The 25,934-nt window shown below is 36.1% G+C and overlaps 1 protein-coding gene across 13 annotated transcripts in view; it reads left to right on the top strand.

The window, feature by feature from the left end:
- chb (CLIP-associating protein) overlaps window positions 1–25,934 on the top strand; it is a 595,254-nt gene that overhangs the window by 162,136 nt on the left and 407,184 nt on the right. For all 13 annotated transcript variants that reach the window (XM_081736296.1, XM_081736291.1, XM_081736295.1 and 10 more), the window contains exon 3: window positions 11,797–11,902. In XM_081736296.1, the coding sequence (XP_081592422.1) occupies window positions 11,797–11,902 (106 nt within the window). The remainder of the gene's footprint in view (window positions 1–11,796; window positions 11,903–25,934) is intronic.

Raw genomic sequence — 25,934 nt, 5'->3', positions numbered from 1 at the left:
ATCAGTAGATTCTCCGGATACGCGAAGAAACCATTGAATAAATTGTCCTATCTACAATGAGCTTCAGTTCACTGCTTAAGTACCGTGAAAAGGCTATAGTACGATATAAGTTCACAGGAGCATCCTTGATAGTAGGGTTACGTTTAATGTAAAACCACATCAAAGCATACACTTTCATGATGAATGTAACGAGCTCCTTCAAGTTCGAAGATGGGTCAGCAGTTCTTATGTACACTCATAGCACTACGTTAGTAGTAGTGATCCATGAACAGTCACCAGCAGAGATTTCTTTGGAAATATTCCTCATATATCTGTAGTCTGTGCTACGGTTTGACGCTTTTTCTTCCATGGCCGCGAAAGTTCCTTCATTCGCTTGAAATTAACGACTGGTTTCTTCACAATTGGGTAAACTTTTTACTATAGTTCCCCAGAACTTTTAAGGATTAGTCTGGAGGAAAAACCCTACTTTTGGACCAAACCAAAAATTTCAGTATGTCTAATGTTTTTCAGCGGTTTTTAGCTCATTTGAGGGTGCTGAATCTGAATCTGCCGGGTGTACAAATGTACACCTTGAGCATTTTGAGTAATTCAAGATGGCGGCCAATATGGCGGCTGTAAAAGTGGCAGGAATATTTTTGTATATTTTATCAAGATGGGTATCAAATTATGTTTTTTGGGTTGCAGATTCCAATAATAATGTCAAAAATGTTATGAAATTAATACAAATCGAGATATTCAATATGGCGCCCAATATGGCGGCTGCAAAAGAAGTTTATGTTGTCATTTCTGAAACTTATTTTTGAAAATAATACATCGTAAAATCTTAATTTTGTGCTCACAGATGGCAGCATTTTCATAGAATTTAGAAAAAATATCTCAGAAACAAAATAAGAGATACTTCCAAGTGTAATACTAAAACGATTTATGAAAGGCGAATATGTTCTGCGTCACAAACCTGGTATTTGGAATGCTATATGGTCAGACATGTTCATTGAGAATACATTTATGCGTTATGGCCATGGACCAGGAGGAATAATCGGACTTACACTAAATCCATCGCAGTGAAGCGATGGGCTTTCAGCCTTCACACCTGCAGTCGTTTAGTAAATGACATTTATGTCATGAGAGATGCTGGACGAGATATGGAAAGAACTAAACATAAGGAAGGAATGCCATCTCGAGTAAAAGGAGATGCTGCAGACCGAATTAAGTTAAAGGAAAAGCTGTCTCATTGTATAGATTCTCTGAAGACCGATGATCACCCAAAAACTATTGTGAATATTGTGACAGGGAAAATTTGTTTCCAGAAAGTGAATGTTGATAATGCTGTTGAGATAGGTGAGAAGGCGTTGTGTTCTTACGAAGAAAAACTACCAACTGGTTTTCACGATCCAATCTAAACAACGGTTCGTAATGTTTCCTGCGATGACGCCAAAAGAACAGCTAATATTGGTGTCATTGACACAGAACTCTTGTACACGCGTGCAATGTGTCTCACATCTACAAGAGATATTGGTGCTAAAGGAGTAATTTCATATGAGCTTGCCGCTGTCCTCACATCTTTGTTTGATGGATATGGGACTCCCAGGCTCTGCAAAAGTAAGTCAAAACTGAAACAAATATTACAGGTAGAGAAGTCTATGAGATCGTACAAGCACGAAGATGCTATCATACTTGATGGTTGTGCTGTTTTGTGGGTGATCAACTGGCCATCTAACGGAACTGTTCTTGACTTTATAAAATTGTATCGGTCATATGTGCTTGAAAAATTGAACAAATGCAACGTGTACCTGATATTTGACTAAGGAGTACAGCACCAAAGGAGGAATAAGAAGCGTCAGAACAGGATCAACATGTAGCAGGTATCATAAATTGTCTTTCAACACGTCCTTGCCCTCCCAACAAGTTGTGCTGAATGTTACGAAGAATAAGGTACAACTAGAACAGCTGATCTGCAAGTATCTAATAACAGAAGGGTTGCCATCAGATTTCACCAAAAGCCTATTTATCACTGGACCAGAAGATGCTACAACAGAAATAACTGCTGATTGTATCAAGGAACGTCCAGATATGAAAAACACCTCACGAAGAGTTTGATGTCATAATTATCACACAAGTAGTGATGGTAGCCAATCTGGACAGAAATTGTACAATAAATGTAATTAGTGATGACACGGATGTTCTTCTCCTCCTGATGCACCACTACCACACACAAAAACTTACTTGTAACATTTTTATGGAGGCAACTCAAAGTCATAGAGGAGTTATTGACATTGGATTGTCTGTGTCCAAACACCCTGATATTGTTTCAAACTTACTAGCACTTCATTCTCTTTCTGGCTGCGATACAGTTCCTACTCTTTATGGTATTGGAAAGCAGAAGGCAATGAAAGTACTACAAAGTGGGAAGGAGCTTCAAAAGCTTGGAAATAAGACATCACTACTTGAAGATGTGATTCAGGAGGCAACTGAGTTTATAGCTTCTTGCTATGGTAGTAGGATAACTGGCCCTACAATGTCTGATATCAGAAGAGATGTCTGGCTGAAGAAATTGTCAAAGAAGTGTGCCGTACATATCCCGAAACTGAAGAGCTTGCCACCAACTACGGAGGCATTCTCTGAAAATGTAAAAAGAGCTCATTTCCAGGCTTGTATTTCGAAACAAGCAGATAAATCAGACCCACCAGACATGGATCCGACACATTTTGGGTGGTATCATGATGAGTTGAACAAAACATTGGAACCAGTTACTTGTACCACCATGAACTGTGATGGCACCGAAAGACACCTTCAAGATGGTGAGTTGCGGCTGTTCTTCTGAAAACATGTGTAAAGGACGTTGTGGCTGTGTGGAAAATCATAATAGCTGCACTGACTTCTGCAATTGTGAAGCCTCTAAACGATGTCAGAATATCTTCACACGTCAAAATACTAGGAATCTAGAAGACGAAAACATGGATACTTCTTCTGACGAAGACTGACAGTGACTGATCTGTGATATTTATTATTTTGTTGCGGAGTAACATAGAAACATCGGCATTTTGTATTGTAAATGTACATATTTCGCATTAATGTGGCCAGCAACATAATTCTTGATTAAGAAAACGTCCAAGAAAAAATATAAGAAAATCTTCAAATCTAAGCTTGTGTTGTTTGTTTTCTTGTACACACAGAAAGGAATGGTTTTGTAAATAAATATAGAGAAGCCCAAAATGTGAAAAAAAATGTTCTGCAGCGCAAACAAGGTGAGTTGCGGTGACGGAGAAAGCATCAACACCCAATCCAAAATTTTAGTGTATCAGATATTGTTCTAAGTATGTACCTAGCTCGAGGATCGCGAATCTGAATATTCCATATTGAATATATTGATTTCTATCAATTTCATAAGGTTTTTGAAGTAACTATTGAAATCTGCAACCCAAAAAACATATAATTCGATACCCATGTCGATACAATACTCCAAAAATATTCTTGTCAATTTTACGGCCGCCATATTGGGTGCCATATTGAATATCTCGATTTGTATTAATTTCATAACATTTTTGACATTATTATTGGAATCTGCAACCCAAAAAACATATAATTTGATACCCATCTTGATAAAATATACAAAAATATTCCTATCAATTTTACAGCCGCCATCTTGGCCGCCATCTTGAATTACTCAAAACGCTCAAGGTGTACATTTGTACACCCGGCAGATTCAGATTCAGCACCCTCAAATTAGGTAAAAGCCACCGAGAAACATTAGACATACTGAAATTTTTAGTTTCGATGGATTTCCTCCAGACTAGATCCACTGTTGTGCCATCTAAATGCTGTAGAATATGCCTTAGAACATACCATAAAAACTGCAAAATTTCAAGCCCTTGTAGGGAATAAAGATGCAAATTATTTTAAAAATCATTAATGGTGTAGTCAATCTAGTCATTATGTAACTTTTGCCACCTAATTCGATTTCATTGGGCAAAAATTAAAAAAAAAAATCAATATTTTCAAAAAAAAAAAAAAAATCAAATTTCCATAAAAATGGCAAAATTTTGAGACCCTTGCGGGGAATGAAGATGAAGTACAAAAGTTATGAAAAAATTCAGGAATGTTGCCAATACACAACTTTTGACACTTAGTGCTATTTAATTGGACAACTTTTGATTTTTTTGATCCACTCTAGTGTACAGCGCATTTGAATTTCACTTCTAACTTAATGGGATTACTTATTGGCTAGCAATAAAATAAACGTGAAAACAACCGTCTGCCAATTGCAGACAAACTATTTAAGATCTTTTCGCAACTCCTATGGAAATATTAAAGTTGAATCATTCATCACGATGATATTAATAGAATTGTTTTAGAAGAGAGATACTAATTACTTCCCTTTGTGGAATAAATTTTTGGTTTTTAATGATGTAAAATTAATAGTAACAAGATTTATAGAAAGGACAAAGCAAATTGCTTACGTCCGTGATTCCCTATTGTTTACGGCTCGCATATCACATCATAGATATCTCTAACAGTTTCAGTAATTTATCTAGTTCCTCGTTATGAAGTTTCCGCCATTTTCCTTTCCCGTTCCTCTTGGGTCCGAATATTCGTCTGAGCAACTTGTTCTCAAATACTTTCAGTCTATCTTTCTTCCCTCAGAGTAAACGACCATGTTTCGGAACCTACAGAACAACAGGTATGATTATCGTTTTATATATTTTTTAAGCTTCAAATTCCTCGACAGAACTCGCGACGACAAGAGATTTTGAACTGAATAATAACAGAAATTCCCTGCTTTTAGTGGACATTTAATTTCTTCGTGACTTTGATTTTCGTCTGTTAATATTGATCCTAAATATTTGAAAGTATCCACTTTATCAAAAGTATTATTTGATATTTTAAGACATCCATAATTTGCCGTATTACGATCCCGACAAACTTCCATGTATTTAGTTTTCCCTGCATTTGTTTTTATTGTTCTATCATCCCCTATTAATTTTACATCATTAGTATACGCCATAACCTGGTGAATACCATTTAACTCTAGGCCCTGGCTGCTATCTTTGATATTCCTTATAGTGTATTCCAGGACAGAGTTGAATAATAATGGCGACAACGCATCTCCTTGTTTCAGGCCATTCTCGACGTGAAAGCTCTTGGACAAAAGTTTTCCTAACCGGATTTTACTTTGGGATTCATTTAAACATATCTTAATTAATCTAATTAGCTTTTTCGATATTCCAAATTCTGTAAGAATGTTTGATTTTTTGATTGATTGATTTTGAGTTTTACGTCCCGTTCAGCAGCGAGGCTATATGAGACGTGGACCTACTGATTAACGTGGAATCCGAACCACATGAGCTCCCGCCGGGAATCGAACCCGGGTCTCCCGTCTGTAAGAATGTTGTACAGTGTCTCTTTCCTAACCGAGTCGTAAGCCTTTCTAAAATCAATAAATAGTTAATGTACCGGGATATTGTATTCCCGCTGTATTTCATTCAGGTATTTGTCGAGTGGTAAATATTTGGTCGATAGTTGATCGATTTCGTCTAAATCCGCCTGCGTATGGGGTCAATCTTGCTAATAGAATGTTTGAAAATATTTTATAGTATGTTGACAGAAGAGAAATGCCTCGATAATTATTAGTCGGTTTTATCGCCTTTCTTGTGAATTGGAACAATGTGGCAATTCCTTCTCGTTCCAGGTAATGAGAATGAGTTTGTGTATCTTGTTCCACAATTTTTCGCCTCCAGCTAATATTAACACAGCCGGAATTTCGTCTACACCCGGAGATTTGTGTTTCTTTAATTTCTTTATAGCGATTTCTACTTCTATTCGGTTAGGTTCTGGAATATACGGTTCTGCGGTGTGTATTTTTCTTTCTCCACGTACATTAGTTTTTTGGCTGCTTGTTAAGCAAATCGTTAAAAAAATCTTTTCATCTATTTAAAATGCTAAAGAAGAAGTTGGTCAAGTGCTATATATGGAGCATTGGACTGTATGGTTCAGAGACTTGGACATTACGGAAGTTAGATAAGAAATATTTGGAGAGCTTTTAAGTGTGGTGTTGGAGGAAAATGGAGAAGATAAAATGGACAGAGAGAGCAACAAACGAAGATGTTTTAAAACGAATAGGAGAGAAGAGGACACTTCTAGCCACCATTCTTCGTAGAATGGCCAATTGGATTGGACACATCTTGAGAAGAAATTGTCTTCTTCACACCACCATAGAAGGAAAGATGGAAGGGAAGCGAGGAATAGGAAGAAGAACACAGCTGATCGATGATTTGAAAGATAGGAGAAAATATTGGGAGTTAAAAGAGGAAGCTGAAGGTCGACAAAAGTGGAAGAAACATTTCCAGGTCCAAATCTAAAATTGAAAAAAAGAAAATACTCATTAGTCCCAGGACCTGCCGAAAGGCAGAATACCTAATAATAATAATAATAATCAGTGATAACTGTTCCGTCAGCTTTCTTTAAGATATACCGGTAAGCATGAGCTTTGATAGCCTTTCTTAAATTCGTTGATGCCCTTAAACATGTCCCGAATGTTTTTATTTTTACAATTATCTTCAAGTTCCTTAATTTTAGCTTTCAAAAAATAACGTTTCTTTGTTCTAAAAGTTTTGGAAGTTTCCCGCCTGATGTCTACGAAATTTTGTGTAGTTATTTCATTTATATTTTGTAGCCAACGTAATTCTGCCTGTTTTCTCTTTGCTAGTTTAGTGCATTCCTGGTCGAACCAGGGTTTGTTCCTACGTATTTCCGCATGTCCCAGTTTTTCTTTTGCTGAAATTTAAATGCTATCTCTAATTTCAACCCAAGTATTCAACACTAGTGCACTCCGAATATTCTAAAACCGAGAATCTATTCGAAACTTCAATCTGATATTCATCTTTTACCTGGCTCTCTTCTAATTTCTTTAATTTAAATCTCTCCCTTTTCGGACACTGGATGTGGATATTTCCTTTATTCAGCGATAATCTCTCTCTTATTATCGCTGCTACCAGGTAGTGATCAATGTCAATCAGCCCCTCTATACGAACGAATATCAATTATAATAAATTGTCTTCTTCTATCTACTAAAACGTGATAAATTTGATTTTGTGTTTTTTCCGTCTGGTGAAGTTCAAGTGTATTTATGAACGTCGCGATGTGGGAATTTTGTACTCTTTACGATGTTGCAAGTGTTTTTGGATGTTGCAAAGTTCACGAGTCTTAACACCGTTATCCCATTATTTCACTAGAAAACCTGCACCTCATTGCGTATTATCATGAAAATGTATATGTAGATGTGTTTAATATACAAGTTCTAAGAGCACTATGTACTTACGAAACTTTCAGCGGCCCATAAAAATAAATAAATAAATAGAAAGTATGCGTTGATTTCCGCATCATATATCACTAATATTATTATTTGAATGAGAGAACGAAACTCATTCAATGCTTAAAAGCAACATTTTTAATGTCCTATCTCGGAAAAATTATTGAAATAATAGTTCTACGATAGGAAACGTGCAGCTCAGAGATACATTGACATAGAGCTTTAAAGAAAAACTAATGCATTTTTAAATGGTATAATACCGTAATAATCGAGCTGTTCTTGAGTAGAATTTTATTTTAGTGTATGTTAGATGAGTACTTAACGATTACATTAACAGAGAAACATTTCGGCTGGGATTTTTTCCCTCTTCATTATTTATCTTAGGTAACTATTTCAACTTGGCGAAATGGACATGGTCCATTCAAATGATTATCATACTCCTACCGATTTCCGGAGCAGTATTCTGAAACGAGAAAAAATCGTTGAGTTTTCAACGTTCCACGTTATGCACTGAGGCCAAGGGAGACGATAAGTGAGAGAAATGATAGGATGAATAAGGGAGGAAATGGGAGTACCCCGAGGAAACCCATGCACACGGTGTGTGTCCGCAAGCTGAGGTTGAATCAAGAATCCCACGCACGAGAGGCAAGCGTGAGCCACTACGGCCCCCAAAAGTATTTTGTTCAGATGGACAAAAATTGGTGTTCAGCTACATTTAAAATATTTACAACTCAAAGGCAGCTTTTAGCCCATTATTCATAGCAATCGCAACCAATAGAGCAAGGATAAGATACCAACTTCTTCGTAATTTAGGAGAACATAAAAAATGGAACTAGGGAGTTAGAGTGAAGTACAGATTGAAAATTATAAGTAATTACAAGTATGTTGTACAAGAGCGGTTTAATAATGCATGCATATTCAGTATTCATTTGCACACGTCAATTAATATTTTTCAGATGCAAAACACTGATTATTTATAGTATAGAAGCAAGGTCCCTAATAAAGAGTTTAATTGTAATCCTTATTTACACCTTGAAGGTCATATATAAATGGTCTTTACGTGTTAGAGCAGCAATTCCGACCAATCGTATCGCGAAATTTCAGGATTTAAAAACCATGTAACAGATAATATAGGTAATGAGCTAAAGTGAGTTTTGAGACAGACGGTACTAGGGTTGCCATATTTTTTAGAAAAAGAAACTGAAGATTTTGACAGTTTTTTTAAGGGGAAAATAGTGTGAAGATATGTGATATTCAGAATTTATCTGTAAAAAATACATGTAATTTCACATAGTAACATAGGAAAAACTCATTGGAAACTGAGGTAATTTCATTAAAAATAATTGCAACGTATAAAACACTTACGAGGAAACAGATTCAAGTGTAACACGAAATTTTGGACGAGTTTATGCTCAAACGAAGTGTTTTTGGGTACAATTATACCCATTAGAGGGAAAAACCCTCGATCTCAACCGTTCCGGAGATATAAAGGAATAAGGGGAAGGCTGGTGCTCCGATATTTTACGAATTTTTCAAATTTAGCTATAGTACAAGTAAAAGAGACTTTTAAAAATGAAGAATTTCTATATCCAAGAAACTTTAGTAATGCATCGCCTTAGATATGAGGATTACAAACCCGAAGAGTCCCGAAAAATTCTAGGGGAAGAATGTTTTGGAGGGGGAAGGTGATAATAACGGAGTTCCATTGTTGCCTGAAATAGGCGTGTAAGGTGTCTATGTATAGGTTTCTTGATACACTGAATCGAATAAAAGCATGATCAGGTCAAACAGGATGAAAAAAAAAAAAAAAAAAAGTCCGAACTCTCCAAACATTTATAATTTCTACAACCCATCGGACCTTTGCATAAAATACAACCCTGTATTTTTATTCACATAATAACGTCTCTGTTTCTTTGGCAATATATACATTTTCATATCATCTTTTCTCATTTTCTACGAACTGAAGACATGATATATTGGCAATTAATATCATACAACTCAGGGGTGAAAGTGAGGGGAAACACGGGGGGACGTCGTCCGTCCGCCCACTTCCAGGAAATGTCTATGGCGTCCCCTCACAATGGGCAAAGATAGGCAGGGGGACGGCGTGACGTTATGCGTCCCATTACCTTTTCAGATCCAGTTTTATCCCTGATACAACTTTGAAATGAAATCTTTAAGTTTCACATCCTATGGTTATGCCGGTTAGGTTAAGGGAGGCGGTGGTGATGAGAAATGAATGAAATGGTGGAATGAAGAAAGTAGGAGGAAACGGGAAAACCCCGAGAAAACCCACGTACATGGTGATTGGCCACCACAAAGTTCATTTGACGCGAGCTGGGATCGAACCAGAGACCCCCTGCACCTGAGGTGAATGCTCTACCACAGTCACGGCGACCCCATATCATACAATTTTGTTCTTCGTGTCAATGGTGTTTGTAATTCCTTATAGCCCCTTCTTTTTCCGGCCCGGGTAAAATCCACACCACTCACCTCAACATTCAACACTACTTTTGTTCTGGTGCATCTTTTGAAACATTTATTTATTTATTTATTTCATTTTCAATTTATTTATTTTCAATTTTCAAACACATTCACTCGCAACATAGCCAAAAATTCGTAAAATATCAGAGCACCAATTTCTCCTTACCCCTCTATATCTCTGGAACGGTTGAGATCGAGGGTTTTTCCCTCTAATAGAATTCACTGTTCACAAAAACACTTCGATTGCGCATAAACTTGTCCATAATTTCGTGTCACACTTGAATCGGTTTCCTCGTTAGGAGTAAATTACAATTCCTGATGGAAGTTCATTTGTTTCTGAGCCTACGTTAAGCTTTAGGTCCTTGTCTCATATCCTTAGTGTTCAGAGAAACCTGAACTTAAATCCAACCAACCAACAAAGTATTTTACACAAATATGTTACATTTAATGAAGACTTTGCATCTCTTAACAGTCACACATAAAAATATATATATATATATATATATATATATATATATATATATATATATATATATATATATATTCAGAAAAATCCTTGCTTCGAAATTAACAAGCACTTGGAATTATGTTTTGTATATTAGTTCACAATGGTTTCTTTCTGACGTTAGTATATCACGATCGATCGAATTTGCGATATTGCCGAGACGGAGATGGTAAAACCACATTATTCTTAAATGTAAGGTTGAGGCGCCGGTTAGATAGCAAATAGGAGTGTTCCTGTTCTTTTACCTCTTCGAATACTAAGTTACACGGTATCGTTGGGTTGCGTTATTAACAGTGTGTGAGAAATCGGTTTCTGTAAATAAATAAATAATAAAACCCACTAAATTATAAAAAGAATTGAAATAATATCTAGAGCTGACATTGTATGCATCTATTAAATAAATAGGAAATCATTTGGGGAGGGGGGAATAAAAACGTATAACGTAAAACGTCGCGGTGTCATGGAGGTCCAATAAAATGTGCCGTCAGCCAAAAAGGTTGGTAACCATTGTGTTAGAGTACAAGAACTTTTATATAAAAGATGCAAAAACATTAAACTGTTTTGAGCGCGCCAAGTCAAGTACATTATTATTATTATTATTATTATTATTATTATTATTATTATTATTATTATTATTATTATTATTATTGTTTCTTAACATACGCGTATAAAATAAATCGAAATAAATAAACGAAGTAATTACTGTATTGGTTTATGCAAGTAATGTTTCATGATGTTCTCATTGATTCTTAAATAGATCATTGAGATTACTTGTACAAGATTTCTAATCTGTTCGGTTTTATATATATAATTATTGACAATATTTTGTCGTTTAAAACATCTAGTTTCTGCAGCGACCTCAAATTCGTCTCTCTCTCTATGTCATTTTAATTTTTTTTTTATTAAGCCATAATCAAACTGTAGGTTTAACGGTGCTGATTTATTCTTCTGATAGTTTAGCCTCGAAGTTGAAGAACAAGAAGTGTAATTTAATCAACCTACTAACTAAACACACTGTTATTAAGAGCCACACTTTACGAATCAAGGATGGAGGTAATACTATGTGTTCTGACGTTTCATCATTGCTGCTTGCAAATCAAAGCTTCGCGTGCTGTTTATTCTGTCATATGTCGCTTTTTTTTTCTTAAGGCAACAGTTTAAGAAGAAAAGTTCTCAACTTACTTAAGGTTTATGTATAATTTACGACTTGTTCTTGATCAACTGATAGTAACGAAGAAGCTTCCTTCTTTTTTATGTAAATAAATGTATTACGGATTACGGTAGATGGTTGATTATATATCTTACAATTTTTTTAAAGAAAAAAACTTTGAAAAAGTTTTCTGGAAGGAGCAATTTATTAAACAAACGTCTCGTTAGAAGAAGGAAGTTCAAAATGAGATTAATTTTTGTTCTATTCTAGTGATAAGTGTAATGCTATTGCATATAATCTTGTAAATTTAATCCTGTTACTAACACTTAGGTATTTTCTTTTACATTGCAGGTGGCTCAAAACGGACTGGATATTCTTGCTTTCTTGGTAGATAGAATGGAACATGACTTTAGGCCATATTTATCCACAGTTCTTCCAGCAACAATAGATAGGCTAGGTATGTGAAGTTACTAAGTAAGAGGCAACTCATTTGATTACCATACGTTACAATGTTTCAGGTTTGTTGGTCGTATTAATTAATGGCGTTTGTCATCCACTATATTCGATGTATCCTCCCGTTTAACTTAAAATTAATATTTTTAGTTTTAATTATTTTTATTTTTAGGTAATTTTTGAGACATTTGTAGGTTTACACATTTGGCCTTGAATAGTCCCAACTAAATCTGCTATATCAGCAATCATCATGTGCTAATTTTGGTCCAAATCGATCACATCATTCCTGAGAGAGAAAAGTTAACATCGGTTTTGTCCCTTGGCCTTGACCAAATTCGGTCTTTGTTAAACAACCCTCATGTGCACTGCATACAGAACCTAACTCAATAGTATTTTTGAATGATTTGTTAGATTAGTCTTCAGATCTTAACTAGGACTGCCTACGAGACGAAACTAGACCGAGCTCTTCAATAAAACAAACATACTTTCCGAGATTAGACATCCCTAATCTTGACCAAATGTGGCCTTTAGTCATGCCAGATCTCAACTTAGTTTAGCGACCTTCAGTGGCCTTCATGCCAGTTTTAATCCAAATGGAACAGGTTGTTCACAGATGTGTAGGCCGACAGTAGAAGACTATGCCAGTTGTAGTGTTTTATCGTTTGATTTGACTGATGAACGAAATTGCTATCTTGAGTCTGTAATATATTCTATGCATTTACAGTATGTTGCAAATTCGGATCTTCAAAGTGTTAAAGCTTTTTCTGTTAAAATGTAAACTTCAGCGTACCACCATCTGATTCAGAAGTTCTTTTGCGGGTATAATGTTCTTAGTATGCACTTGAAATGTGTTATTATTTGTAAAAGAACTCTAACTGAATATATATATTTGTTATTCGATTAACCCAGGTTCTAAAAACATATCTGTACAGGTTTAGTATTCTTAAACACAGTTTCCAAATTCCTATGTTATTTCTCATGATAATAACCAAGCACACAGGCACCATAGCTTCTCTCTAGTCTAATTTAAGCCTGTAGTTTACAACTCATCAGCCACAAAGGGTGCCATTAATTTTTAAGACACTGTTAATCTTTTTATTTACAATTCCCACTTTTTCCTATATTCATTACATGAACAGCCAAACATTAAGTTAGTGGTTGACACACCTAAATTTTGGGCTAGTGTAAATTCCAATAATACTCCTGGCCCACACCATTAACAGCTATAATCTCATCTGTGAATAATATGTAAGGAGCTATTCACACAAGCCGTCTAACAACCGTATTCTACAACCTACAAAATTCGCTTGAATATATTTTGAATAAGTGCATACACACACAGCTTCTTGCAATTTTGTCGGCCGCCAGTGACCAACAGTCACGCTTACTATTGTGTAGAGGAAACTTTCGTGTTTACAAGTGGGTGAATACTTGCTAAGAAGGTAGGAAATCAATGTTAACGAATATGACAATTTCCATACACAGTAAGATTAGATTATATATATATTAGACTCTGGTACGATTTATAATGGATTTTTACTGAATAAATATAATATATACACCACATTTTTTTTCAGTTCTGTATTGGAGGGTCTATGGATCCAGAAACTTCTTTTGTCCCAAGAATATCTTCATACGATGCTTACAATTTTCGATTGGATTTAGATCGGGGCTATTTCCAGGCCATTCTGACATCTTGATATGTTTTTCCTCAAGAAAATTAGGTACCTTTTTAGCCTTGTGAGAAGGAGCTTTATCATACATGAAAAAATCACATTCGTGGATGTGGAGCATATCCACTAAGTAATCTTAATGAACGTTAATATATCGGTCTTCGTTCTTCGTCACATTTTGTGGTAAGAAATCTAAACATCCTCAACTCTTTTCACCTGAAAAACACTCCCACACCATTACAGACCGGGAAGCCTAACGGCTGCCAGAATCTTAATTACGGCTTTCTCCGCACTACTACAGTTCTTTCCTGCCATATCACAAATGCCGAACACAAATACAGAAATGAAATATTAAACACAAAGAGCACCACACGATAACATATCCATTTATAACACACTATAGCAGAAAGTCACCTACGTCAAACAAACACTAGATGAAATGAACTCACTTATTAGCAGTAATACACTTTTTGCCAGATAAGTTCATGCAGACACAATCTTGTACACAATAAAAGACAAATTCGGACCAAAGCATATACTATCTAATGATTAATAGCGTTAGAGCTTGGACAAAGCTTCTTGACTAAAACTGTATAGATAGTATATGCTTTGGTCAAAATTTTCCTTTACTGTATACAAGCAGTTCCAAAGCTAGAATGAGTGGTATTCAGACACATTCTGTGTTCGAAACAAAACATCATTAGATACAGTATTACAAAGTGATAGATTTCTTTCTTCGGCAACTTTCACATGAGATGCGAAGTGTTTTTGTTGGTGGGTGTACATTCGAAGCACGTGGTTCCCAGTTAAGAGGTCGATCAGGTCACATTTATGATTTTGATTCAGCATTGTGAGACGGTTGAAGGGCTATTTGAATTAAAAAGCTTTTAACTTCAGTATGGAATGCAGACGAGCAGTTGATGCGTCAAGTAACCCTTCTGTCCTGGTACTACCCTAAAAGGAACATAAGAAATTAGCAATCTCTGTAATTATAAAATACTATGAATGTTAAACATTTAATTTTATAAATAATTTAGGCCGGCTGGATTGAAAGCCTTGTATGACACGAAACAGAAGACAAAACATTATTCTATGTTTTATCATTACATATAGTGACGTGGTGACGCCAGAAACTGCATCACATGTTTGGTCCATACTGACGAGGATTGTTCGAACTTCGGTGGTTGGTTTTATGCGTTGGTGCCACTAAATACAATAAATACGAGACACCAATAGTCAATTTCAATTGCGTGCCAAAAATGGATGAAGAGAAGTTAATGAACTTAGTAAAGACTAAAGAATGTGTGTAATATTTCGCACAGAGACTACTGTAATAAGCCACTAAAAGAGAACATTTGGCAATAGATAGGACAAGAATTAAGATTGTCAAGTAATTTACATTATTATTAATATTACTTTCTAAAGTACTTGTATATCAAAGCACAAAATACATATTCGAAGACCACGGATTTTTAGTTAAAAAAAAAAAAAAAAAAACTATTCGATGGCATGCTGGCTTAGTGGTAAGGTGCTCTCTGGTGTGAGGTCCGTCGTTCGATCCCAGCTCCTGCCAAGTGGGCTGTGTGTTGAACAAACATTATGTGTGTGAATTTTCGTTGTGCTTTCCCGTTTCCTCCCACTTCATTCCGCGATTTCGTTCATTATCATCATTACAGTTTCCCCTAGCATCGAAGCATAATCGTGGTATGGGACGTTTAACTTTAAAAGATAACTTTTTGATATTTCAAATTTCAATTTTATTCAATAGATTGTATATGACCTTGTCGTAATGTTGATCATAGCCGTGTCTTACCCTGTTTATAGAGTAAACATTTATTCCCAATTATTATTATGCTATTTTGAAATGGCGTTAAAGTGATTAACGCTGGGCGCTTACTCCCGTAGGAGAGGAAACACAAATGAAAGTTTTAAGAAAATACAGAATTGCCTGACAACCCTGATGCTATCCACGAGAAGCCACTTCTGAGTTTATAGAAGTAGATGAAACTTGATATTTTGCAACTGTCAGCTTGTTGGTATGTGTGCAAAACCCCTAAGATTAAATGAACCATCAGCATAAAGGATAAAATGTAATAGCGAAAAATAATAGCAGGAAAGGGAACATAACACCGAAGATGAAGCAAACAATAGAACTAGGCCTATCTTTTCCTGTCTCTACTTATAAGTACGTACTCGAGAATAACAGTTGTAAGGTAATCCACTTTTAAAATGGGCAGCTTGGAGAACATAACGTAAAGTACTCGATGTGAGCGATAACAGGCTTTGTCTGGTGCATGTATGTGTAGGTGATGACCTCTCTGCACTGCCAGGGATTTAAAAAAAAAAAAAAAATCATTGTTCACTTTGTGATACCAGATGTTCTCACACAGATCACGTAGTTCGTGCATTGTATTTTTTATTTTTGTTTTTGTTTGTACTTGCATGTTCCTACGATACATTGCTTGTCCATGAAGAACTATACTTGAAAATTCTTTAAAATTTCTTATCCCTATTGGATAATCAGTGGCAAATACATAGTCTGGCTATTAATATTGTATTTTACGCAACTTAGATATATAAAGTGGTCCTCAGAAATGTTTTAATAGGTATATTATTTTAAACTTAAAATTTCTGTTTAATCTTTCAATTTCAACGTTACCATTAGTATTGTGTTTTTATAGTTCCTAATTAATACTTTCCTTGGACTTGTTTATTACTATTTATTTGTCGGTATTGCCTATTATAGTATTACAATAGAATAGATCGAAATAATTATAATATTATCCGTCCAGGAACTCTAGCTGTACCATAAGTAAAGGGTGTTCGAAAATTCAGGGAAAATTTGAATTTTGCGCCATTTGTGCGGTGTCTCCAACGAGGGGCGAAAAAAAGCCTAACATCTGACAGTTCAGAGCTATTAAAAATGAAATTTCACGAAAGAACAATGCGTTTTCATTGTTAAGCAGTATTTTAAAAATAATGAAGGTTTGGCAGCTACAGTTCGCAATTTTCGTACAAAATAAAATTAAGGTTTATGCCTACAAGCCCACAACCACCCCACATCATGAAAAAGGAAATTGAATGTTGTAACAACGAAATTCAGCCACATGTATGCAAAAGAGTCATGGAAAATTTCAAGAAAAGAGTGCGTATGTGTTAGCAAAGCAGTGGAGGCCTTTTACCCAATATGCTGCTATCCCATACGTAACTCTATACTGTATACTATATGAATCAATAAAAAAAATCACAATTTTTAATGATAAACCTGTGTTTTATATTAAAATTATTTTTTGCGTGAATTTTGGAACACCCTTTAGCAAATTTAGGATATCTTCTTCCATTTTTAGCATAACAACGTTTTGGAAGTTGATAAATTTAAAATTTTATACATCACCCCCCCCCCCTCATATAGGCTCGCTGCTGAAAGGGACGTTAAACTCAAAATCAAATCAAATCAACCCTCCCCCACCAAAAAAAAAAAAAAAAAAAAAAAAACTTGAGTCCATTACATCTCGCGAAGTCATACCTAGCAGATCGGGATTTTACAACCTGCGGCAAAAGTTTTGTTTGCACTAAGATATGTAATTAAGCCATCGTTTTTTCTACAGAAGGAAAACACTGTCCAGTGTCGACAGCTTCATATATCAATCTATCAAACAGATTGATATATGTTATCAAAGTTGATATGTTGATTATTATTTACAAAGAAAAAAGTCTACGTAAAATATCACCCAACACATTCCATAATGTTTATCGTAAAACATTTGTGTTTCAACAATTTAACTTTTGTCGAAGCTTGTGTTTATTCATTGTTTGTTGATAACTACAGTGTATATTTATATTAACATTTGCAATATTTCTTGGCAACCGTCGATAGTTAACACTTGATGACATTGGATTTACAGATGCAATATACAAAGACCTAATGTATAACATGCACATAAGAGTGTCGGTACAGTTTAAGATGAGTTTAAAGGAACGGATATTGTCAACGGATGGCAGCACGTTTACCCTATTTTTAGTTTTAGTTTAGTTAGTTTTATTGTTGTAATCATGCTTCTAATGAGGAACATTATTAAGTGCTTTCACTAATTAATAAAACAATTAACACATTCCGGACGGACTGCGAACATAGCTCGCAGTGAATGTTTTGTCCCTGTAGACGGGCTGCGAGCTATGCTCGCACTGTACTATTCTTTTTTGTAGCAATGAAACGATGGGCGACGCTCGCACCTCGTTTCGTGTATTTGTTAATCGTGAGTACGTGGTTCAGATTCCAAGCGCTAGGTGGCGTGTGTGCTCAGTTTTTGTTACAACTGAGCTGTAATTACAACTTTGTAGGAATACGCGGTTTTTTGCCTTTTCTTGTGAAAATGGCGAAGAAGTTGTTGAATTTTTCACACAAAGGCTAATTACACATGATTTTCGAGTTTCCATGTGGGCATAACAAGTATCATTGTTGAAACTCTCACATTGTGTATTTTGTGTCTCTTTTCCAACTATAGCTTACATATTACATGCGTATAGGATATTTTTGTAGTTTTTGTTACATTGTAAAAATTTTTCTCGCTTTGCATAATTGATATAAGTATATATGCAGTAAAATGTTAGAAAATATATACCAAGTGTTGAATGTTACGCACCTGTGTAAAGGGGAAGTTCTGTAGTTTATAAAATGGTATAATAAGTAGCATTGTGTTGAAAACTGTATTTTCTACGAATTTTTAAAATATGCCTAAAATCCGTCGTCTACAAGGAAAAATCAGGTATTAAAAAGCCCGTCCGGAATGGGTTAAAAGATATACAAATTATCGTCTGATTGTCTGTTAAATTTGTATTTGGACAAAGTTTGAATATTCATCTCTGTAAGTTGATTCAGTTATTGAGAGTATTGTCGCACTCTACAAAATACACTGAAAGATAGGATATACACCCTCCATTCCAAAAGAAACCGAACGTTTTAAAAAAACAAAAAAGCAATGTACATTTTGGAACAAATCATTTTTATTAATCAACTAGCAGCGTTCACCCCGCTTCGCTGCGGTCACCCCGGAACGCAATAAACGTTGTTACTTAGATAATTTTTACTTTTTCGCTTTCAAGTGATATGATAAAAACCATAGAAGATTGCATTAAATGTTAACATTATATCGCCTGTCATTTATGTTAACCCGCCCCGCTTCGCTGCGGTCACCCCGGAACGCAATAAACTTTGTTACTTAGATAATTTTTACTTTTTCGCTTTCAAGTGATTGCAGTAAATGTTAACATTATAGCGCCTGTCATTTATGTTAACCCGCCGAGTGACACGGTCATGCGGGTTGCATATAAATACGTTTATTTTTACCTATGATGATCTAACAAAGGATTTGTACGTTATGGACACTTGAATGGTCAATTATCTCAAGACACTGGTAATTAAAAATTAAAGTGATATGATAAAAACCATCTAGGGTCCAAATCCTAATAACCCCCCAAAAATAAAAGAAATTGGTTCAGCCGTATTAGCGTGATGAGGGAACAAAGGATTTGTACGTTCTCTTTTATATATATAGATGTATTCCCCTTCTGCACCGATACACATATTTGCACGCTCCAACAAGTTGTCAAACGACTTCTCCATCTCCTTTATTGGAATGGTCTTTAGGATGGCGGTCGTCGCCTTCTCAATGGCATCAATCGATGCGTGCCACTTTCCTTTCATCGCCAAATGCAGTTTCGGGAACAGATAGAAATCGCACGGAGCGAGATCTGGTGAATAGGGCGGATGATGCAACCGAATAATGTGATTTTTGACCAAAAATTCAGTTACAAGTCGCGAACGATGTGATGGTGCATTATCGTCCAAAAGAGTCCAACTACCGATTTCGCGATATTCGGGCCGAATACGACGAATTCTTGCCAGCAAACGCTTCATGACGCCCAAGTAAAACTCTCCAGTGACTGTCTGGCCGGGCTGAACAAATTCTTTGTGGATAATTCCTTCTGAATCGTAAAAACAAATCAGCATCACCTTAACTTTTGACTTCACCAAGCGACTTTTTTTGGGTGTTCCTTCATCCGGCGCTCTCCATTCAGCACTTTGCCGCTTTGTTTCGGGCTCATATTCAAAACACAACGTCTCGTCACCAGTTACAATCGATTTCAAGAAGTTTCGATCCTGCCGAGCACTTTCAACGATGTCTTTGCAATGCGCAATTCGATCAACTTTTTGGTCTTCGGTGAGTTTGTGTGGTACAAACCGCGAATTAACCTTCTTAAGGCCCAAAACTTCGGTCAAAATGCGGTATGCGGTTGTTTGAGGAATGCCTAATTCCATTTCAATAACTTTCACCGACGATTTTTTGTTATGTTTGATGAATTCACGCACTTTTTCGATGTTTTCTTCCGATAATCCGGTTCTGGGACGGCCTGATCTTTCGTCATCATCCAGCGTCTCTCTGCCCGATTTGAATCGCCTGAACCACTCGTAAACTTGCGTACGGGATAGACACTCATCACCATATGCATTTTGTAGCATTTGGTGCGTTTCACTAAATGTTTTACCCAGTTTAACACAAAACTCAATTGCAGCTCGTTGTTTGAAACTCATTTTCCGACCGATGTACACAACACACTGACAGTTGAAACGCAATAACTTTGTTGCCGTGTATCCAAATGTCATGACATTTATACCAGTTGTCAATGAGGGACTACGCCATCTACCGGTAAAATATTACAACAGATGGCACTAGTGGTACTATTTGTTTTCAAAAGTTCGGTTTCTTTTGGAATGGAGGGTGTATGTGCTCTGATCTGCTGACTGTAGTCAAGTCTTTACACTCACTTCAATAAGTTTCCTACTCTTCTTTTTCTTCCATCAACTTTTGCCATTTATCGTATGATGTCGTTGCGTTTAATGGGTTTCTTCATTTCAGTCTGCCTTCCACTTACTCCAACATCCAGATTCTTGTCTTTGATGTTATTGTCGATCATTCCCTCTCGATTTTTTCTTCCCTAATTTGCATTACTAATTTTCTTCCCTAGTTTTCACCCCTGTTCATAACATGACTGAATTATGTCAGTCATGCCTTTTATATCTTGTTCGAAAGCCTCGAGTTGTTTTCGTTTTCACTAGTGTCCATGTTCCTGTAGAGTACAACTCCTCACATACACCACTTGTTGAGTTTTCCCTTAACTCTTTATTCAAAGATCTGCATGAAATATGCTTTTCTTTTTTCCTAACGGCTCCTTTCGGCATTTATATCCTTACTAATTTCTCGTTCAAAGTTTGTATTTCCCCCCAGCAATATCACCAAGATATCCAAAGATCTGTTCTAATTTCTTTCCTTATACTTAACTGGTGCAGACTGTTTCGAACCAACCACCTTTCTTCCGTCGTTTTAGCGTTATTTTCACCCTATATTCTTCATAGTTTTTCCGTAAGTTTTAAATCTTATTTTTACAGTTTTAATTGTGCAACAAAATTACGTCATCTACAATTCATATGCACCTAATCGTACCTCTACCAAAATATAATTTTACGTACATAGACTTCTCTCCATAATCTCTTACATTAAGTAGCGTTGGTCGAACTCCCCAGCGAGTTGTATTGTCCCGTTTCAGATTATTTTCATAGAAGTTATTGTAAATCATTCTATTGTAATTTCCTGACATGTCTAACCGTTTGAATATTTAAGGTTGAATTGTTATAGTTTTGTTCCATGTGTAATACTGGTACATTGTCCCGTGTTATATGGATATTTTAGGTTAAGTTCATTATTTTTAACATTTTGTTGTTTATTCGATGTTCCTTGTTACTGTGAGATTATCAATATGGCTGATAGTGTTGTCTTGCATTCATCCATAGTTTTGTTTTTCTATTTAAAGAAATAACGACTTCTATTTAAAGGAAGAAGAACGACTGCTGCTTGTAAAAATAAATCAATAATAATGATTATCCATATGAGGACTACAAAACTTTTAAATATTATTTAGTTCTAAAAAGAATTAATTGTACCAAAAAAAAAAATGACTAAAACGGTAAAATTAGAATGTAGGATGTTAACGATTCTAAAATATCAGTAAATGACAAGTCAATTTATTTTGTCGGTACGAATGACATGTCCACCCCAGAATCTCGATCACTTCTTGGGAGAGAAGATCTTCCGTAATGATCGGACGGTGCAGCGTGTAGCTGAGGGCTTCTTTGCATCGCAGCTTCGATCGTTTCGAAAGAAAGAAAAACGTACAATACCTTCTTAATCAAAATAGTCGTCGTCGGCAACCACACTTTTACCATCGCTCATCCAGTGCTGGGATTCCGAGGCGAAAGAAATCTGTATGGTCTGCGATGCAAAGAAGCCCTCAACAGCATGGTGTACCTTTCGGTCATCAGGGAAGATCCTATTTTCTAAGAAGTGATCGAGATGCCGTTGGAGGTATAGTTAGAGATATGATATATATTAAGGGAATACGGTGGGTAAAGAAGTGTTTCATACTGTCATTCATGGAGAACCTCTACCATCTTTGTGCAAGATTTGGGCGAATAGTGTCGTGCAACATGAGAACACTATGTATGTTGACATGTATGCGACCAAGTTTGCGATGCATTTCATGGAATTCAACACTGTAACAATCTACATTAATAATTTCACCTCGCCTTTAAAAAAAAATAAAAATAAAAAAACAAACTATTAAGACCATCACACCACATCACATTCTCTGGTGGGTGGAGAGGTGGTTTAGGAAACTGTCCTGGACGGTGATAACATTTCAATCGTAGTCCTGGCTGTTACGATTGTCATAGCAGAGCAATTTTTCATCTGAAGTAACAATCCAGTGCAGACTCTCCAGTTTTTCCTTACACTGAAAGAACTGCACACCTCCAAATGGCGATTCTTGTTGATCAGTGTCAGCTCACACAAGACCCATGAGTTCCAACATTTTTACCTTACCAATTGTAAGGAGTACCGGATAACAGTAATATGACTTATTCCTAACTTGTCTGCAATAGCATGAACATTTTTCTGTGGGTCTATGTCCATGGTGTTCAAGAGGTGCTAATCAGAACATAATGTTGATCGGTGCTAATTGTGCAATGCTATGTCACGGAATAAAATTTGATAAACCAACGGCGAATGGTGTGTTTATTCGCCATTCCTGGCTCAAGTTCATGATTTTTTGGCTTTCTGTCCCAGTTCGAATTGAAAATTCTCGAAGGTGCTACAATCTCCATACTTATTGCGCTATTGGTGAGCAGTTCTTTCCAATGAAATCTCGCGGTGTATTTATTCAGTTCATGGGTAGCAAGGCGGATAAATATGGCGACAAATTTTGGATACTTGTTGAAGTGAAGAACAAATATATAGCAAAGAGTTTTCCATATCAACGAAAAGATGAAAAGAGACCAACGAACATCCCTCTTGCTGAACGTGTAGTTTTACATCTTTTGAAACTCAGGATTGTATGTAACTTGAGACAACATTTTTACGTCTCTACATCTTGCAAAGGAACTAAAAAATTTACGGAATAAATTTGCTTGGTACTATCCGAAGCAACAAGAGAAAGGTTCCAGCTTCCGTACGTTTCCATAATAAAGATTTGTATACCACAGACTACTTAAAACCGTGGACGATATCACATTCACCACGTATCAATGCAAGAGAAACAAAAGAGTACTGATATTGAGGACCCTTCATAATAACGCACATGTAATGAATGGTCACGAAAATAAGTAAACTGAAAGTTTTGTTTTACAATCAGCAGGAAATTGGTATAGACATTGTAGACCAGATGGATAGTAAATATTCTTTGAAGGCTGTTAGAAGAAAATGGCCGGTATAGCTCTTATATAACCTACTTGGTTTGGCCGCCATAAACTCTCGTATCTTATACAAGTGTATTACTAATAGGCATATTAGTAGAGAGGAAATTGGAGAAGTTCTGTCTTTTCAAGTTGGCAAAGGAACATTCTGAGAAAGTGAGACAAAAGCTTGTTTCGAAAAATTTGGCAGCAGCATCAAACATCTCCCGGAAAAAGGAAGAAGTGCCACATCGGGACATGTAGCGGAATCAGTGCATTGAAATTTATATCTATATGTTTCAATATAATACTATTACCAAAATTTTGATTTCTCTTGAAACTTATACTCAGTTATATGCTCACATCTTACATATATATATATATATATATATATATATATATATATATATATATATATATATATATATATATATATATATATATATATAAGGGAAGTTCCCCAAAGAGTACGCACTTAGTCTTTAAACACGTAACGAAAAAAAGGGAAATCACCCAGAGTGATAATTTCTATCACAAATCTTTATTCATTCCTTAAGGTCAAAATTGGAGGCAAATATAAAGACAGTGACGCAATAGTTACAACAATAGACGCATTGTTATAAAACAATGCATTTGCGCACTCTTGAAGGACTATGCCTCTAAGAGTACGCAATGTGTCCTCCAAGAGTACGCATTTGCTATGTGAGAATAATACTATTACAAGGCAGCAAACGAAGATGATATTACACAATTCAAAGAAAATTATGACAGAAATACGAAAAGAGGTACAAAGTTCTTTTGGTTTAAATGAATACAAATATAAATGTAACATCAAAAGTATTCAAATTCTTAATAATGAGGGAAACCAAAAGATAGCCTACAATTAACCTAGACCTAGATTACAAAATAGAATTGAAAACTGCCAAATTATACCAAAGTATAATTGACACTGCTTTTAAACTAAACAGAAACTTATATGCGCAAATAAAACAAATAGAACATTACAATAAAATTATGCATCTAAAATCTGACATTTATATGATCATTAGCAGCTGTCACTCTTAAAAACCCCGAGGCCCTCATAATTTGAACAGGCCTCATGCCACCACTTCTTGCAGGCATGACACTGCACTTAAACCTCAATGATGGGTTGCATGTACTGCTCATCACATCCAGGGCAGAAGTAATTCTCGGATGAAGATCGTGGTTGGTCTGAAGAAACACGATATCTTCCTTCAGTCTTGGCATCAACTTAATCGTTAGGCCTATTCCTCTTGCAAGTTGCTTCTGTGGATGCTTTAAGTTTGTTTTTAAACGGTAGAAACGTCATAATCTCAGACTTCTTCCCTGCTCTGTACACCTGAGTGTTTAGGAAGAGTCAGACATGCTGACGATGTACTGCTACTGGTTCATTTGGAACATCTGATGTTGTTACACCATTCTCTTCGCTGTCAGCAGAGCACAATTGTTGATCGATAAGTGCCGAAAGTTGGAAGTCTACTTCGCTCAAGACGTCAGGATTGAAAGAGTGAATCCCTGTAGCTTACACGAACTCCAAGCTTTCTCAATTGTTGCAATCCCTTCGTATGTAATGTGGATGCTGCCGGAAATGTCTCTTTGTGTGATTCTTCCCACGGGTGATCAATGGTTGTTGACCATCCATTTGTCACATTCAGCTGCAAAGGCAGTCTTCAGAGGTCCAAACCCCTTGTCAAGGGGCTGCAGCATGTGGCTTGCATGCGGAGGAAGAGAAAGAAAGGTAATGTAATTATCCTTACAATACAGCACTGCTTCCAAAGTGCAGTGTGTGGTGTGGTTATCAAAAAGTAGCAACACTTCATCATTCAGTTGGCTTCACAAGGTGAGAGATATGTTTCAACCAATCCAAAAAAAGTTCGCTGGTTATGTATCCAACATCTGTGACCAGAGGTAAAGTTCCTTCAGGTCCATCTTCATACAACACTATTTTCATTCTATATCTGAGAAATATAATGGCTGGAGACACGTAAACTCCAGTTGGAGACATGTAACAGAGAACAGTAATTGTCTGTCCCCTCTCACTAGACAACTTTACCCACATGCCTTTTACCGATTGGCGAAAGTACTTTTGGAATTCTATTTGGGAGAGTTAAAATTCCATTTTCATCCATATTAAACAATTCTCTGAGAGAGAAATTGTTTGTCTTGTAACACTGCCTGAAAGTTGCTGAAGAATATCGTGTATTGAGTTTTGTTGAAGCCAATTATTCTTCCAAGGCTGCATTTCTCCGGTGAGCGCAATGTTATTATTCCTTTTGCAAAATGCATATATCCAATTCTTTCCGGCTTTCTTCTTCTCTCTCTTGAAGTTGTGTTGATCTGATTTCTCTCTGCATAGTCGAACGCAAGGTCCATCAATTGTTGGCATGTGATACCGTAAAGCATAGAATCAATGTCCCTTACGTACTAAGCCAATTCTTGTTCTTGCAGAGGGCTGAATGTTGGCTTTATCTGTCTCACGGACGTTGGGGCAGTTTCTGGAAAAATTTAAAAAAAGAAACTGTAGCTAAACAAAAACCATTAAAAAATCATTGCAGTAT

The sequence above is a fragment of the Thermobia domestica genome, chromosome 13 (genome assembly GCF_964235325.1).
Source record: "Thermobia domestica chromosome 13, izTheDome1.hap1.1, whole genome shotgun sequence".
Taxonomy (NCBI): domain Eukaryota; kingdom Metazoa; phylum Arthropoda; class Insecta; order Zygentoma; family Lepismatidae; genus Thermobia; species Thermobia domestica.
This window is presented reverse-complemented; position numbering and strand designations above follow the sequence as displayed.